Source organism: Canis lupus, chromosome 32, assembly GCF_003254725.2.
Source record: "Canis lupus dingo isolate Sandy chromosome 32, ASM325472v2, whole genome shotgun sequence".
Classification (NCBI taxonomy): domain Eukaryota; kingdom Metazoa; phylum Chordata; class Mammalia; order Carnivora; family Canidae; genus Canis; species Canis lupus.
Genome location: NC_064274.1, coordinates 33145958 through 33165266, shown reverse-complemented (window position 1 = coordinate 33165266; position 19309 = coordinate 33145958). Strand labels below are relative to the sequence as shown.

The 19309-nt window shown below is 38.9% G+C and overlaps 1 protein-coding gene across 1 annotated transcript in view; it reads right to left on the bottom strand.

The window, feature by feature from the left end:
• Positions 1-19309, bottom strand: part of ANK2 (ankyrin 2) — a 229977-nt gene that overhangs the window by 14712 nt on the left and 195956 nt on the right. Inside the window, 6 exon segments of the mRNA XM_049104827.1 lie at positions 1969-2112; positions 3050-3181; positions 5091-5165; positions 6759-13010; positions 15914-15935; positions 18074-18106. Coding sequence (XP_048960784.1) covers positions 1969-2112; positions 3050-3181; positions 5091-5165; positions 6759-13010; positions 15914-15935; positions 18074-18106 — 6658 coding nt within the window.

Below are 19309 nucleotides of genomic sequence, written 5' to 3'. Positions count from 1 at the left end.
AAAGGGTATTGATGCTCTGAGGGAAGAACACTCGGGAGTAGAGGAAACAAAAAGGAGCAGAGCCCCAAAGCCTGAGAATATGCAGGGTGCCCAGGGAACAGCAGGGAGGCCAGGCGGGATTTATGAAAGAAGGAGAGAGATAGGAGAGGGGATAAGCTTTCCCTGAACAATGACACACATCATCATTTAAATCTAGGAAAAGTACGAAGCTACAGAAAGAAACCAAGGAAGAATAGCCAGTAAAATAGTGGGGAAAAAAACATGAAGGGAGGCTATCATGGAAAGTGTGAAGAAAATACTATAAGGAGAGATTACTTCTTTTTGTCAAATGTACTAAGGGGTACATGAGCTAAAGACTGACAAATTACTCACTGTATTTGGGAAAGAAGAAATAATTGGTGAATTTTATGACTGTTTTCCATTGGGTGGTGATGACAAAAGTCTGGCATAGATTCTAGAGATAGTTCTAGAGAGAACAGGAAGACATGAAGTAGATACAGGAAATTTAGGCTATACTTTTAAAGAGATTTTCTATAAAATGGAGAAACAGAACAATCATATAAGGAGGAATATGGGATGAAAGGAGTTGATTTGTTTTGTTTTTAATGCTCAATGCTGTTGAGCACGGTCTAGTTGTAGGAAACTACAGGGGATAACTATAGGAGTGAGGTTCTTAATTGGATAAAAAGGGGACAAGATCCAGTACAAAACAAGAGATGATGGTTTTAGCAAAGCACAAACATTTTATACAGGAGGGAAAGTAGAGGATAGGCATTGAGATGCACTTAGAGATGCAGATTTTGTGATGAAAGAATATGGAGACCCCTGGGTGAATCAGCAGTTGAGCATCTGACTTTGGCTCAGGGCGTGACCCCAGTCCAGGGATCGAGTCCCACATTGGGCTCCCTGTGAGGAGCCTGCTTCTCTCTCTGCCTATGTCTCTGCCTCTCTCTCTGTGTCTCTCATGAATAAATAAATAAAATCTTAAAAAAAGAAAGAAAGAATATGGACATTTGTTTAGGACGATCCTTATTTTTTCTAAGAAGTAGGAAGCTTGGTCATCGGATTTGAATACAGAGAAGAGAAATGCTAGAGGCTTGAAAGAAGAGAAGGTATAAAATAGAGATAAGAAAGAGAAGAAGAAAGAAAGTGGGTGACCATACAAAAAAAAATAAGAATGGACTAGAGAAACTTTAGTAGGTGGTAGGGCCAAAGGCTAGTAGTCCCAGTGGGTTTGGAGAATTGTTGGTGTGGAAGCAGAAGAGGAAGTAAGCATAATTCTTCAAGTTAGGATGCAGAAGTAGTATGGTCAGTGGTAGTAATATAGTCTTGGTTGTGAGCACTGAAGTAGATAGCTAAAATAAAGTGAAAGACCCAAGTATCAGAAGTGCCTTTAAGGAACTGAAAAAAAGGCACTGGATAGGTCATCCATGTTGTTGTTTGTATCCCCTTAAGACTCATGTGATGAAACCCTAATCCCAGTGAGATAGTATTTGGAGGTGGTGCCTTTAGAATGTAATTAGGTCACTGAGGGTAGAGCCCTTAATGGGACTAATGCCTTTATAAGAGGAGGCCAAAGAGTGAGCTAGATCTCTTTGCCCACGTGTGGACAACAGCAAGAAGATGGCCATCTGCAACCCAAAGGAGGGCCCTCACCAGAACCTGACTATACTGGCATCTTGATCTCTGACTCCCACTCTCTAGAACTGTGAGAAATAAATTTCTCTTGTTTAAGCTCCCAAATTTATGGCATTTTGTTATAGCAATCCAAACAGGTTAGGACAATAGTGAAATAATAAAGAATGAGCAATGGTTGGTGAATGAGCAATATGGGTATATTTTATAAGAAAATGAGAAAAATGTGTGATCACCAAAGTCCACAGACCACCCTCTAAATAAAGGAAGATTTGGTCCAGTTGCCCGAATTAAACACAGGTACAACACACCCACACACACTAATTGTTTGACCTTCACTATGATCCAGTGCAATTGTCTGTTCAATTTCTGCATAGCTATGAGTGATGCGCTCCTGGAGAGGCTCTGTGCTGGCCTCCATGAGATGAACAATATCCATTCGGTTGATCTTAGTGAGACATTCAATGAGATTGGTATCTGGAATATCAGAGAAAAAGCATTTAAAAAGTATTCCTTCTAAAATGTCTTTCATTTAGTTGCCTTACTAAAATTTTAGTATTTGCACAGGAAACAACAAAACTTATTAAACGTCTTTGTAAAAAGGAGCAAACAGAAAAGATATGTGTATGAAAAAGTGGGAAAGCATAGGCATAAGCCCCAAAAGTAGAGTTGCCAGATATTAGACAGGACACTGTCAAATTTGAATTTCAGATGAAAACCCAAACAAATTTTACAGCATAGGTATATCCCAAATACTACCTGAGGATATACTTATATTGAAAAAGTATTTGTTGACTTATTTTTATTTGCCAAATCTGGCAATCCTACCTAGAAGAATGGCAATAGAAGGAAAGGCAAATGTAGACTGGCTATAAATAAGGGAGGTCTCTAGGTAGATCTTTAGAGAGACATTAAAGGAAGTAGCAAATTTAGACTAGCTGAAGAATGGGACAAAGTAAAGGTCTTTACCACTTCTCACTTTATTTGATGTGGCCAGCATATTACATACAAATCATTATAAAGAATATCTTCTTGACATCTTTCCCTCATTTAAGTTATTTAGGAGTAATTTAGGAGTAAAGGAAGTAGGAATTGAAGGTAAGGCACTACCAATAAAACAATGACAAATAAAGTAACTGTCCATTCTCATATTTAGAAAATTTTAGGACTTTAAAAACATTCCAGTTAGCAGCCAATGTTTCCACTAATTGGCCTTGCTCAGGGGAATATAGGGTAAGAATTGTCAGCTTATTTTAGAAATGTCATAGCTTGTTCTCACTTGTTTACAGTAGTATTTCAGATGGATGGCATTCATTATTTTATTATTTTACTGAATTTGCAAGAAAGGGTTGGTGAATAGGCCTTATATCTCAACCTTTAGTCTAATGCTTTTTACATACAGTTCCCCACCTACCTGTAGCATGTTTGCCATCCCTTTCTAGCCAGTACTTCAAGAGCGCATGACTCTGGTCTTGGAGAGAATTAGGGTTCTCAATTCGAATTTGATGAATTTGTTCCTCAGTGAAATCCAATTCTCTTGCTAATTCTAGAAAAGAAAATATTACTCCATAAGTACCTTAACTTCAAAGTTTGAGTCTCCACACATGGCTTTGTGATTCAGTAAATGATGCATTCTTTGTATTACTGTAACAGGGTTCCTTTTCTCCCCTATGCATTAGAAGTGACTCTCAACATGCCTTTGTTCTTCTAGACCTAACTGTAGATGGTTTCCTTAAAATTGGTTATAGAATTGATCACTTTCACAGTGGAAACACTAAGTTTGAGGCAACTAATGATAAAACATGTATAATTCAGACCCATTTAATTCCAAAATGCAGACTGGACCATTAATACAGGCTTATACTCTTAACCAAGGTAATGGAAAATAAATTACTGAAAACAGGAGTAATAGACTTTCTCACTTTTAATCATCATTAAGTAACATTTTAAGTACTATAAATGCTATTTCTGTATACTTGGATAAATACTGCCTGTGGTTATATTATGGTGGTTGGATAGACTCCTTTCTTTGATTTGATGTCACATAAATAAAAGCTCTGGGAAGCATTAATTGACGTAGGGAAAAAGCCACAAATTTTTTCTTTAAAGTCTACCATTAACATTGTATGTGGACACTTATATATTGTGGTGTGTGTGTGTGTGTGTGTGTGTGTAAAAATAAGTGTCTTCTTTGGAGGGCAATTGGCCAATACCTTTCAAAATTAAAGATATATATATCCTTTATGCAGATATTCAATTCTATTTCTAGTAATATACTCTATAGAGACAGTCATGAAAAGACACCAATGCACTAGGATGTTTGTCATTAACAGGAAACAACCTAAATATCCAGTAATAAAGGCCACTGATAAAATTATACTTCGATACAGTAAAATTAAATAGCCATTTCAAAGAATGAGATAATATGTCTATGCTGATGGAATATTTATAAGGAGTAGTATTGAGGAAAATTGTGCTTATTTTTATTTTTTAAATTGTGCTTATTTTTAAATAGTACACATAGATGTATTTATATATATATATATGTATATATATATATTTTTTTTTTTTCCTGAATACATGAGAAAGTGTAAGCAGTTACTTTTGAGGCATAGAGATAGAATATCAGATGCAGGCATGAGAAACTTATTTACACTTTTCATTGCATACCATTTCTGTATGGTTGTAGGGTTTGCATTTTCAACAAGTATATAGATGTTACATTTTATACGCAAATGCACACATACTTAATAAATAAATTAAATAATTCTGAATGTTACCTATTTAATTAGTCAACCAGGGACATTTTGATGTCCTTCCTTTCCCTATAACCCCTATTAAAAAAAATCTGACCAGCATTCAACAATTGTTTAAAAGTGAGGAGATGACTATTCTTTCTGCTTTGTATTACCTTTTTAAGGGTTTTATGGATTTCTATTTATCATATTGATTTTCTAATTTAATTTCCTTTAATAATTTAACATACATTATAATTTGTATGCTGAAATAGCCTCATTTCTCAGAAAATTAGTGAAACATCGTATTATATATATTTCAACACACATCCAAAGCAAATTTGAGTACTGTTCATGATGAAGATATCTGATATAAGATGTCTAAAATAAGAAGCCCTAGATTAAATCTCCAACTAAATTCATGACAATTACATCTAACAATGATTTTGAAACACAGTCATCTCCCCAAAGTTTGGATATCCAAAGCTCCGAAAGGAGGATGGTGACACTGGATCTATTCTCAAAATCCCCCACTTTAAAGTTCTATTTTTCTAAATTCCAGAGATAATAAAAGGCCTGCCTGGATTTTCTAGTTCATAGTTTATTATTCTTTTTACTATTCCACGTGGTCTTCTTCACTGTTAATGATAGTTGGCTGATGCAATTGTGTTTCCTAAACGAAGCAAGTTCTGTTGAAAAAATGAGTCACACTAATTTTACCTGTCCAGCTGAAGCCAAGGTGATCAGCAATATATGCCAGCCTCTCCTCGATCCGTTCCTGCTCATCCTGTTGATCTATAGAAGGTCAAAAACAGAATGGCCAAAGGTTGTCTATGACAAGAGAGCAACCACAGTACTGATCATCCAAAGAAAGGAAGTCACTTGTCCAAATATTTGATAATAGCACAAGTTAGCTATTATATTTTAAATCATTTTAAATTGTGTGTTTGCCTGATTTCTGGAATGGAATGGGAAATAAATTTAATTATAAATCATGAAAACCAACTGCTTCCATATCTCTTTAATCAAGACTAGTCACAGGCCACATTATACAAGTTGCTGATTTTTAGTAATCTTAGGACTATTTAAAAAAATTATCTGAGAGAATACTGCCCACCAGAAGACAATCATCCTGTTCACCAAAAAACAGAAAAATCATAAATGGGATACAGAAGTGGAGTAACTGGTTAGGACCTACTATTATTGCCTGTGGCAGCATAGATCACTTCCGGGTCATGTCTGAAAGAAATCACATCCAAGATTCATAAGAGACATAGATCATGGGTTAATCAGGCCATCCTAGGTTTTTTTTGTTGTTGTTGTTGTTTTTTCAGGGTGGCCAGAAACATCTTCCTTGGTCCTGGTGACCTTGGAAGAAGGGAGGATAAAAGCATATGTATTTGTGTCTATTATATCAATAGGTATAGATGTCTTTTGTGTGAAATTTCTGTCTGCTTACTACTAAGTAAGCTTATATATAACTCCCACAAACTATAATTTCCCCATTCATTTTTAAATCCCATTAATCGATGGGCAGCATTTTAGGCATTATGACATTTTCTTACAACACAAATTTAAGAATAATAGTCTTCATTGTAGAGATATTGGAAGACCAGAGGCTACTTCTCAAAGCCATCAATGGTTTCCTTTTTTATAATTCCAAGGGTCATCATCCTCTCACGGTCACTTACATCATGCAAAGTTTGAGTTTTTGTTGTCTGCTGCATCTAACTGGAGTACATTCTCCATTTACCTGACACTCTAATGAAAAGCATGTTTGTTTTGTTTTGTTTTGTTTTGTTTTTTATACCTTATATTTGTATCCTTAAAGTTTTTACCAGTGGTATCTGATATCCAGCCTTTTGAGTCAAAAACAGATCCACAACAATTGGAATTTCATGATAATGTGAAATCTGCTTGGGCAAATGGCTTCCTAATGATTACAGAATTATTAAGTACAAATTATTTTAAAGTACTTGAGGGTAAGAAAAAAAAGCAACGAATCCTTACCATATGAAACAAAGCCCAACATATTCATATGCAAAAGCAAAAGTGCTTAATTTGAAGCTAAGCCCAGGACTTCAGAACAACAAAACTCAAAGCTTGCATGGCCTTACGTGCAGCGGCTCGAGAAAGGCAAGATCACCATTGCCTGTTTATCATGTTTATGTTTTCCATAAGCATTCTCATTACTCAATCTTGAGATTGTTTTCATGGACAAGAGTACACAGAGAAGGCACAAAACACAAAGGGCTTACACAAACACAGTAACCACTACAGAAAGCTTAAAGAAAATGAGACACAAATCACCAAATAAAAGATATACAGAAAAACTATATCAAATTTATGACATGCGTAGCACAGGGAATCCCAGTGGCTGGCAAATACCTTCAGCATGGTCATGGCCATTTTCATCAGGGATGCGTTCAATCAGAGTCTCAATGGACTCATCCCAAATAGGCCTTGTGTCAAAGATGTCCTCAGGAATTGAATGCTCGGTCTCAACAGGTGGCAGATTTTCAATTACTGAAACTTCCAGGGCACTACTACTTTCATCATCTGAAACCAATTCTTGCTCCCTTTCTGACTGTGTAAGTCTATCCACTAACTTGGAAGCCTCATCACTAATCTCCTCAAAGAATTCTATGGAGTTCCTATAAAGGTCAAAGAAATGCTCCTTACTTTCTTTTGTGGGGCTCACAGCCCCCTTGCAGGAAGATGTGGTGCTTTTGCTCTTAACTGGCAATCGGGATGTAAATATCTTTGGTCTTGTGGCTCCCTCTTCTGATTCTAACTCAAGCTCCTCATCCCCCTCTGTGCTCTCTGTTTCTGTCTCAGTGTAACTTTTAGTTTTTACTGGACATTTGGTCTTTGAGTCCAAAGGACTGGCATCAGATTCAGATTTGCTTCTACTCTCTGGTGTTCTGCTTGTCATGTCCTGACCCTGAGGAGCCACTATTTTCTGGAGAGATGAATCTAGATGCAAAAGCTGCTGTTCTACTCTTTGGACAGGTGCTTTCACAGGGATTTTAGACTTTGGTTTTATTTCATCCTCTTTACTTTCCTCATCCAGGCTGGGTAAAAAATCTTCAGAAAGGGAATTCTCATACTCCACAGATGGAGGTGCTGGGGTTGACATGGGTAAAGTCCTTACAGGAATTTTGGATTTGCTTTCAGCAGAAGGCACATTCTCCATGGGTGCAGTAGGAATTTCAATTACGGATCTCTGTTCCTCTGGGGAAGAATCAGGAGAATCATCATTCCGATCTGAATACACAGACCTGGTAACTGTGGAAAAATCTAACTGAACATGTACAACTGGTTCAGGGGGGTCCGGGCAAGATGTATTTTTCACACTAGACTTAGGAGACATATCACCCATTTGCATGGTGGGAGGGTCCTCGGCACCTGCAGAAGGAGTCTCTTCCATTGATATTTCAACAGAGACTGAATTCCCCACATGGGAGTTAAGCTGAGCATCTGAAGCAGATATTTCCTCTACTTCCTCACTCAGGTCATCTGGAAGTAAGTCTGCTTCATCACTCACTGCTTCTTTTGATTCTAAGAGAGCTAGTGACTCAGCTGATGTTTCCTGTTGTGGGAGCTCAGCCCCAGGACTCCCTTCTTTCATGTCTTCAGAGACAGTCTCTTCCCTGGATTCTTGACCAATTTGGAAAAAGTGAAAACTTTCATCTGCATAGGACCTTTTGGTCATATCAATGGCACCACTTCGGGTCATCTCAAACAATTTTCCTTCCTGAAAGAGAAATGGGTTTTGCTCACTGGTTGGGGTCCCCTCCTCAGTTGGGGTCCTTGCAGGAGTGGTGTCAGGGGTGGTACCCTGTGATTGTCTGTCTACCATCAAGCCAAATATCTTTTGCTCTTCCTCTTTCACTCGAGCCTCAAAGGCTTCATCATCCTCACGGATTTCACTCCAGGAATCAGAATCCACATCCGTTTTTGTGATGATGACTTTGCTTATTTGTTCACCAACAACTGCTGATGTATTTGGCACAGAAGGCTCTAAAGATGAAGGGGCTCCATCTGATTGCCTTTCCCACAAGATGCTTTCTTGTTTGGATTCTTTTTCCATGTTTTGGTCCTCAAAATTAGATTCTTGGCTTGAAACAGTTCTATTGGAGGAGCTTGTTACTACCACGTCTTCAACAGAGGATGTGGTGGTAACAGAATGTACTTCTGAAGACTGAAAACTTGTGTGTCTTGCCTCTGTTTGGGTTTTGCTTTCTTCACTGGAGAAAAAAGATTGGGAAGGAACATTTTCGTAAGGGCTTATTACTTGAGGATCGTAAATTTCATCAGTATCGGCTGGGTCAGACGCTGGAACATCCACGGACAATTTGTCTGTTTGAGTAGTAGTCAATGAGTCTTGAGTGGAAGAGTCCTTTGGTAAGCTTTCAAAAGCTTGGTCGGTTTTGGTATCCTCCGTTTCTGTAGTAGAAGGTGGAGAGAATACGGCTTCATCTAATTCTTGTCCTTCAGATATTGGAATATGAGGCAAAGAGGACAAAGATGAAGGGCTTTCACTGGGGCAATCTCCTTGTAGAGATTCCACTCTAGAAACATCAAGCTCTTCTCCTTCTGTGATTTTTTCATCAGTGTCTTGCAGAGGTAATGATTCTTCATGGATAACTTGCTGCTCATTGGTATCCTCCCTAGGGGAGCTGTAGAGACCTGAAGATATGGGAGTGACTGAGCTGCCAGGACTCCCAGTCTCACACCCGTGGCCATCACAGACTTCTGTTTGAGCAGCATCTCTGTCCAGATCATCATCAAACATATCTGGGCCATCAGGAGAAATGGTAGGACTCTCCTCAGGTATGCAGGATTCATGATCTTTTTCTTCTTCTGATTTACCTGATTCTTCCTGAGTATCTTCATTCATTTTGAAAGTGTATTGTTTGGAAACAATAGGTTGAAACTGTACTTCTTCGGGACTGGAATTGGAGTCGATGCTGGATGGAAGTGGGGAGGGAGGTTGCACTCGAATAACTGGCTCTGGTAAGAGGCCTGAGTCGGCACCTTTTTTCAGCTGTGCTAACTCAGGTTCACTCTCTGAGGAGGAAGAAGCCTTTCTGCTCTCTGATGTTACTACCACAGGGACATCGCTTTCATCCTCCACACTCTCCATATGTTTTGATTCATCCACATCTGCTGTATAGTCAGCATCTGGGTCAGAGGACGAAGAAGATTCTTCTTGCTTGGGTTCTTTTTTGTAGTCCCTTTTCTGCTTTGCTTCTTGTTCAAGTTCATCAAATGTTTTTATTTTGGTTACCATTTTAAACATTTCCTCTTCAGGTGTGAATCTCTTTTTCTCCCCATTTTCCAAGTCATCCTCCTCCGCGCATTCATGAATTACAGCCGGTTTGGGTGTGCTTGCATCTGTGGCTTTGGGTGTGACCTCATAGCTAATTTCTTCAGAGCTGGGGGTGTCAGGAGAAAGGGGGCTCTTCCCTGAGCTCTCTACCAGTGACGTCTGCTCAAGACTGTCGTCCTCAGCACTGCCGTCCGGGTCTCGGAGCAGCCGGGACCGCATAGAGGCCACTTCTGTCAAGAGTTCTGTTTTGGCTACGGCTGCAGGGAGAGGAAAGTGACTTGGGAGAACTCCAGCCTTCATCTTTGGTTCCACGGGGCTACTTTCAAGAGAGTCACGGCAAGGGGATTCTTTCAGAGGACTGGGCTCCAGAGAATCTGGAGTTTTGTGTGAGGAGTTATCCTCCAGCACAGGGCTGGCTTCCAGGGAGTCTCTGTGGCTCACTGCAAACGATTCATCAGCACCGGGGCTGAGGACCTCACTATCTCGGCTAGGGAGTGCAAGTTCTAACCCTTGGGGACTCCTAGCAACTCCCTGGGGCTTTGATTCAGTTCCTGTGCCTGTCTTTACAGAAGCATGAGGCTGCGGGGAGGCCCCTGTCTCATCTGAGGGCTCAGTGGTTGTGGATTTCCGAGCTTCAGTATCGGTCTGTGTCTTGTGGGTGGAACCAATACCTGTTGGTTGAGGCTCATCAGAGGATGCTTCCTCAGTCAATCCTTTGGGTGTTTCCTTTGCTAATAACACACTACAGCTGCCAAGGGAATCATCTTCACGTTTGAGGCATGTGTCTTCAGAAGAAGGGTCCAGGGTGGCCTCCTTCAGCAAATGCTCCGCTGAGGGCTCTGTGCCTTTAGTGACCACAGCACCTTGCTCTTCAAAACCATCGGTGATGTCTTTGACTGAGGGATGTCCTTTTTCTGAATGAACTGCTGCTGGTGTTTCTACCTTGGTAGGTTCACTTACTTCCCCAACTTGCTCCTCACTTTTCTTTGGTGAGAACGAAAGGCTTTCTGGGCTTGTCTCAGGCGTCTCCGCTAGGCCCTCATGCTTATAGCTTTCTTCCGAACTAATCTGAGGGGTCCCTTCCATCAGGCTGCCACACGGAGAACCTGGCACCCCTTCAGGTTTCAGGCTCTCAGGACTGCCATCCAAAGCACCATTTTGTAAAGACAGAGCCGGAAGAAATTCATCTTTCATGTAATCTAGTGGAAAGGTTGTGTTGAAAGGACTAGTGAGTACTTGATCTAAATGGAGCTGTACTTCTTCCGTCTTCTCACTCATTCGGAATTGTTGGTATTTGTCATTGTCTTCCAATTCTTGCTTAATGACATCAGAAAAGTCAGTGGAGGTTTTCCTATCTGGGCTGATCTGAAGATCCATGTCTCCCTGTTCATCAGCCAGCTTTTCTTTGGGAACTTCATTTTCTTTATGGCTTTCTTCTTCTGGTGCTGACTGAACAGGTTCAGGTGTTTTGTGGCTAAGAGCTTTCTCCTTTTCTACAACTACATCTTCTCTCTTAAACCCTACGGAAGAAGCACGGACTGCTCTCTTGGATTCAGAAACTCCTGTTACCACAAATCTCTGGCTTCGTTTGATGGTCTGACTCTCTGTTTTCTGTGTCTCTCTCTGGTTAGCACCCTTTTCTTTTTCTACTCGAGCTTTGCCTTTTTCTTGTGGCTGCTTCTGTTTTGCTGATTTGTGCTCAAAGAGTCCAGTCTTATGTTTGGATGGGTCCTGACCTGACTGGAAAGCTTTCATCAACTCCCGAACAGACATTGTCTCTTCGATTCTTTCTGTTTTTGAGGTGGGGGATACAGGGGGCTGCTTTTCCATTTTCCCAGAAGGCGACACAGGCAAGTGCTTGTCAGTTTTCCCAGAGGTTGATACAGGTGGATGCTTTTCTAGTCGTCCAGCTGGTGACACAGGCAAACGTTTTTCTGTTCTCCCAGGTGAAACTGGTGCATGTTTCTCCACTCTCCCAGAAGGTGATACAGGTGGGCGTTTGTCCATTTTACCTGAAGGTGAAACAGGTGGGTGTCTTTCTGTTTTTGTAGATGACACAGGGGAGTGCCTTTCAGTTTTTGTCGAGGGTGATACCGGTGAGTGTTTCTCAGTCTTACTTGATGATGACACGGGGGAGTGCCTTTCAATTTTCGCAGAGGGTGACACAGGCGAGTGTTTCTCAGTTTTACTTGATGGTGATATGGGAGGGTGCCTTTCAGTTTTTGTAGAGGAGGAAAGAGAAGAGTGTCGTTCTGTTTTAGAGGAGGGTGATGCCGGTACGTGCCTCTCTGACTTCAGAGAGGGTGATGCAGCTGGATGCGTCCTGTGGGTTATCTTTTTCGGCACATCCTCTTTGCCTTTGACTCTGACGGGCAACTTGCTTCGACCTTTCTGTTCATCTTCCACTCGTTTCTGAAGGGCCTTAACTTTGTCCTTTATGGAACCGATGGGAGTTTCTTCTATCAAAGGTGAAGTGGCCTTTACAGTGGGAAGAGGCTCAGGGGCTAAACCTGCATCTTCCTCTAATGACTCTTCTGAACTACATTTTTTAAGTTCACTTTTTTCTGCACTACCTTGTACGCTTTCCTCTTTTTGTTTCTGTTTTTCCTTTAATTTCCTTCTCACTGGCTTCTTTATTCCCAGGCTTGGTTTCTGTTGTTTCTGTGCACTCTGTGTCTCTGGGGGTGCATCTTTCCCTTCATTTTCAGAGCTCCTGCCAATAGGCAGAGCCTCACGCTTCTCCCCTGCTCTCTCTTGAGCTGTCTGCAGGTGCTTTTCATGAGGAGACACATAGGACTTTAGATCCTCAGTAAGGTAGTTCACTAGCCCAGCTGAGTCTTTCTCTACTTTGACGTTGCTCTCCTTATCTAGTCTAACCTCTACGCACGGGTATTCGGTGACTTCTAAAGGTGCTTTTAGCTTAGCCTCCTCTATTTCCTCATCACTGACAATCACCCACTCCTCTTCCACTAACTCTCTCTCCAGCTGAGACCTTGGCATACTGCCTTCATCTCTCGCGCAGGTTCCACTTCTCAGGATTTCATTCACTTTCTCTAAGTCCTCTTTAACTCTTTCAACAATTTCAAAAGGCTCTCCTGGCTCTTCCTCAGCAGCCTTCACCAGCTCCTTCACTTTGATAGAACCTGCCCTATCAGACACATCTGTGGTCAAGATGGCGGTCATTTTGATCAAATCTTGTTTCATCTCAGAAACTTCAGAGAGCAAGTCCGGACTGGCTAGGACAGGAACTTCATTAACCAGGTGACTTTTCAGGACAGATGTTTCTGTAGACTCTGTCTCATCATCTTTGATGTGAATGAAAAACATTGAAAGTAAAATGGAAATCAAAAAATATATCGGCAAATGTAATCAGGACTGAAACGACACAGTGTCTTTTCCTGTTGTGGCGGGAGGGACAACAGAATGGGCTGGGAATGGTGGATCCACAAGGTCTCAGGATACAAAAGCAAAGCAAGGCTAACGGAAAAAAAAAAAAAAGAACCAAAACTGAAAAGGAAAAATGAGCAGGAAATAACTTGCTTAATTTTCTCACTTGTAGCACATCCACACATACAACAAAGCTATAACAAATAGCCAAGACAGACAGACACACACACACACACATCACAGATCAAAACAAAGAACGGACGCAGTGAAATTACACAGAAGTATCTCAAGATTGTTCAGATGTTACAGATCGATGTTGAAAAAAATATAAACATGGGAAAAAAAAAGGAAAAAAGCATTAGAAATTGCAGAAAGTTGATTTCCTCTAGGAGAAAGCCAGTAGTAGCAAACTCAGAATGCCTTCTAATGATATATATATGTTTTTTAATCATATGAAAATCCAGAATTCAGTATGTTTTGTTCTGTCAATTTACAATGACACATAAAAGATGTCTGAATCAGCTGCAAACCGGCATTTCATCTAAGGGAAATTCACACCTAACAATGAAACGAATGGTCTTGTGCTAAGAGGCATGGTCCTTTCCTTGGAGCAACCTCCTGGTTTAGACACAAAATGGACAGACCAAGGAGGGAAATAAAGGAAAGGAAAGAAAAAAATAACAAAATAACAACTGTGATTAAACTTATTATGTGAGTCCAAAGTTAAAATGTGATGCATGGCAATCCAAATCAGAGACAGTCACACGGGACACACGCACAATTTATGTAAGCCAAGTTATTTCCATGCAAAGCAAAGGTGGAGGAAAACTGGTGGGAGAGATGGCTTTGCTGAAATGCATGGGTAGGAGGATGGTTAAGAAATTAGAACAAGTATGTAAAACATTACTGTGGTGAAGCATATTTATTTCCCTACAAGTCTGTACATAGGTGCTGAATGTAATATATTTGAGGAATAGGTAGTGGGGACCTGCACCCATTCAAAGCAAAAAGGAAAACACTGGGTCACACTCTTTTAGGATTTGCTCTTGAAAAGAATTAGGAAAGAGTCCCTTCAATAGAGCCCTTCTTTAGAGATTATCTCATACCTAGATGATTATTTAAGGATGGTCTTTAGACTTAAAAAACAAACAAACACAAGTCTATGTTTAAACTTTAAAAAATATTCACAACACTTAGGAGTCATTCAGAAGAATCTGTGGCATTATAGAAATATAGTAACCTTTTCCCTTTCCTTTTTAAATGATTGAGCCAGCTGGATGTATTACACTTCAATTTCTACTATCTGGTATTCAAGAAATAAAGGAAAGGGTGATTTAAATAACATAGTAGTCCCGAAGAAGAAAATGGGATAATAAAATCTCTTTTTTAAAAAAGGAATGAAGGCAATGATAATGTCACTTTTTAAGCAAAGAAAGTGTCTTTTCCTGAGAGAACTGTCATTTGTTGAGGAGATAAACTCTGTGACTATGCATATATAAAGATATGTTAAAATGGTTTATATCAATGCAAATTTGTTCATGTACAAACCAATGAAAACACCCAGAATTTCAAATAATCTAGTCCTGAATGATGATTTAACATAAGAGCAAAGAGACTCTCAATTAAAAGCATTCTATGGGTGCCTGGGTGGCTCAGGCCATTAAGCCATTGCCTTCAGCTCAGGTCATGCATGATCCTGGAGTCCTGGGATAGAGCCCTGCATTCAAATAAATAAATAAAATCTTTTTTTAAGAAAAGCATTTCAATAACAGTAATTTACATTGTACTAGGTCTTAAAAAAAAAAAAAAAAAAAAAGCCCCAGATCATTGCCCAGAACCAGATGGCCATATCAAACATGGTTCTAAGTTTTCTCCTTTTAAGAATAGTACCCTGAAATGCAGGGACTCAAAATGAATTTTTAAATGAATAAGCAATAAAAATTAGTATTTTTTCCTTAAACTATCTGGGGGCATAAAAGCAAGAAAGAAACCTGAAAAATTCAACTTCTTCCACACAAGAAGCCAGAGTCACCAGAAACAGGCCCCAAAACTAAAATGTTAATGAATTGTTACAAACCCAAAATGAGTTCTAAGATAGATCTCTTAAGGTCTGTAAAAACCAGTTCTCTCTGTACAAAATTATGTGTGGGATTTGCATCATTATTTAAAATTAGCCCTATAATGGCACAATGTTGTGATTAATAATTTCATCCAGGAGGTTTTGATTTTTGTATTCTTGGTTCTTACTTTTTTCAAAAAGTTTCACAAAAATCCGTTAGACCTCAACCCGAAAGAAGTCAGTTATACTTCACCACAGTAAGAGGTGCTAAGGGGTGGGGGTGGGGAAAGGGTTGGCTTTAGCTGAGAACTATTAAGACAGTATCATTTTTGCAAGTGTAGCCTGCAAAAATAATGAGCTCTCTCCCAAGTCAGTGTTGCTTGATATCAAAAAGTGATACTGTCATGTCAGTGCTTTAAAAAAAAAAGAGATGACAATGTTATGCTAACAAATGGACAAAAACAGTAGGGTGGGTTTCTAAACAAGCATAACAGCAATAGCAGGATTAACAGGGGTATCAAAAGAAAGTGAATGCTTAGATGAATAATCATTGCATTTTACTGCTAATTAGCTCACAAATTAGGTATTTTTGTAATTTAACTGGCCAAGCTGCTTTTCTAAGTAGACATTAATGATTAATAAGGACAATATAAAAACATAATTATTACAGTGGTTAGTAATGGCAACTAGCTGCATCTTAATTCATGCTTCTCTTTATTGTAGCCAGCTTTCAAAAAAACTCAATTTTATTTAAAATCTTACTTTTTTCTGATGTCATATCGATCTGAAAGAAAACATACATAAATTGAATGGTTACAAACTGTGTCTTGTTTCACAGCCCCTGATGTGCAAATAAGCTCCTATTCATAATCACACCCACAGGGAGATACCAGAAGCTAGAGGAAGGTCAGGGATAATTTGCTACAGTTCTTCCTGAGAATCTCCTTGATTCTTATCCTAACTTGGAAAAAAAATCTTTCTAGACGTTATAGGTGGAAAGTACTTTTTAATATGTTATTTCTAGGAAGATATGATCCAGGGTGCGTTTGATGTTAGAAATATTTATTTAGGGAAAAGCCAGGAAAATAGTTAAGTGGAAGTTAAACAGTGTCAATTTAGTGGAGAAAAAGAAGGAAAGAACAAATAACATGCCAGGGTAATACATTCTACAGAAGTAGTTTCGTTATCATTAATTACAAGCCAAAATTCCAAATCCTGAAAAGAATACAAACTGGATCTATTGCCCTGCATAGCTTCTGAAAATATTCAATAGAAAAATCATAAACTTAATGCAAGAAATTCATTTAAACATAGTAAAAATGGTTTTATAATTGCACTGCTCTTCTGTAAAGGGTGTAGGTACCACTTTGAACAGCTTTGATGATAAGAGTCACCAAGTGCAGGAAGGAAACTATGTGAGACAAAGAGTGGCTCTACAATTGAGGGTAAGGATGACATCTGTCTTGTCATAATTAGTACCGTATATGGTTACATACGGCAGGACAGTGAGTTTATCATCAACCCTCTTGTCCTGCTCTACTGCCGGGGTAGGAGTAAAAAGTGAATTCAGGGTGATTCTCTGCACTGAAAAGGCCTTACATTTTAAGCTGGTGGGTACAAGGGTATTTATTATATTTTTATTTATGTTTCTGTATTCCAAATCCATCGGAGTAACATTAAAAATATAAAACTAGGGGGATCCCTGGATGGCTCAGCGGTTTAATGCCTGCCTTCAGCCCAGGGCATGGTCCTGGAGTCCTGGGATCGAGTCCTACATCAGTCTCCCTGCATGGAGCCTGCTTCTCCCTCTGCCTGTGTCTCTGCCTCTCTCTCTGTGTGTGTCTCTGCCTCTCTCTCTGTGTCTCTCATGAATAAATAAATAAAATCTTTAAAAAAAATTAAATAAATAAAAATATAAAACTAGTATATTTGAAAATATTTATGTGCAACTAACAACAATTACATTTGTCTATCTTAGAAACAGGAACCAATACATAAATAGGAAAGTAGAAGGAATTTCCCAATGACTTCTTTCATTTCTATAATGTTTGGGCATCTTCAAATCTTTATATGGGGAAACAAACACAAATGTGTCTGAACTATCAGAGAGGTCTTATTCAAGTGGTTCTTTATTCAAGGTAATCTCTCGAAGACTTGCTTTCTTCATCTATGATATGACAGCACAGACCTCACAGGGCAATTGTGAAGATCAGTGTTGATGAGGTACATGGAGCATTTAAAGAATCTACCTTGTAAGAAGTGCTCATGATCGGCAGAGTTCTGCATTATAATATTATAGTCTAATGGTTGAATTATACACTCCTTTAAGTTTTTAGTCTCAAACTTTTCGGTCTTAAGATTCCTTTACACTCCTAAAAATTACTGAGGATCTTGAAGAACTTTTATGTTTATGTTTGATATATACAATTAATTATCTGTTTTATACACTAAAACTAAGAAAATGCTAGAACCCAAGTATACACAACTACACATTCCAGAGTCAGAGCCATGATGTCATCATATGTAATGTAGTCTCTGGAAAACTCTGCTATAGCTTGTGGAGATATGGGAGGTAAAAGACAAAAAATGTCTCAGTAACCTTAAAAAAAAAAAAAAAAAAAAAGCTTTGACCTCCAGGCATCTCCAGACCAACCTCTGAGAAATGAAATAATGGCTTGGCCTTTAGTAGTTGGTAGAGAAACACATATTACTACACAGAGACAGGTAACAATTGACAGGGAAAGCTTTACTGTTGTTTGAATTCAGTCCACGAGATGAAAAAACAGGCTCAGAGGGGTTAGGTAAACTGTGACCCTCCTATTACTAACATCTGTATAACCCTTCTAAGAACACAGATTATGTGCTCTTATTAGTGGTTATAGCAAATACAGCTATCAACAAGAGACAGTATCATACAATTACCTCTTCTTCCTGTTCTTGATCTGACTCTGATTCCTTGCCGCCCCAAGATGCCATGCGAGATGGAAAAAAGAAAGCAGGAAGAGTAGAGAGTATTTAGAAGAAAAGAAAAGATTAAATACGCTGCCAACAAACATCAACAGGCAAGCATACAGCCAGCATACTCTTGTTTTTTTTTCTTACTAACAGTTTATAGAAGACAGGCAAATAATTTAAAAGGATTGATTTAAATGTGAAAGTCTAAAGATTAAAGAGGAAAAAGACCAAAACTATAAATATACTAATTCCTTAGGCAAAAAAACTAAAATTACAAATATACTTATTTCAGATACTAGGTTACTAACATCCTTAAAGTTTGATATTTAATTTGATGCATATGCCCAGAGAAATGGTGATGATATTTCCCAGTCATTACAGATATTGGCTGAAAATGTTAAAAGCCACAAATAAGCATATGGCGAAAATATTTTGAATACATAGGCAATATTTAGTAGTTCTATTATAATAAAGAGCAACTAAATTCTAAAGTTTATCTAAAGTGTACAATGTTTGGCATTGTTTTCCTTTTTCTTTTCAGTTACTAAATGGAAAGCTGTCCAGGACCATCATGGAATTAATGATATGTCTTAACTTAGAAATACAGTGTAATAACAAACACTTTCTTTTAAAGCACATTGAGAGTTCACTGAAATCAGAGACAAAGCTCATTCATCTTTACACATCACTCAGGAGGACTGCCCACAGCAGTACGCATTTTCTTGTGTTCTTATTTGGCATTCACTTCGGTGACTCACAAATACACAAACCCCAAAATACATTTTGCATCATTGGAGTGTGATTAGATTATGCTCACTGAGGTGGATATACCTATTGCTGTATTCCAATGACTGGAAAAACATGCATGTTTACTTATACAGATAATATTTCACTTCATTTTTATCATATAATAAGAATTTGCAATGTTAAGCATGATGCTATGGGCTTTTCTCTATGTGTCTGATCTCTATTTACAAGATTAATTGGTTAAAAAAAAAAACAGGATTAATTGGTTAAGAAAGATATACCATGGTGGGTAAAAAGAAGTGTAGAAGATGCTTTGTATTGTGGAATCAAGACTTAGGGTTTTAACTATATTTCTAGGTCTCCAGGTCTTACCTGCCACTACTCATGCCCCTCCCTAACCTCTAGTACACACCGTGGCATCCCGCTGCAGCCCTCTATAGACTGCCATGGGGTGGG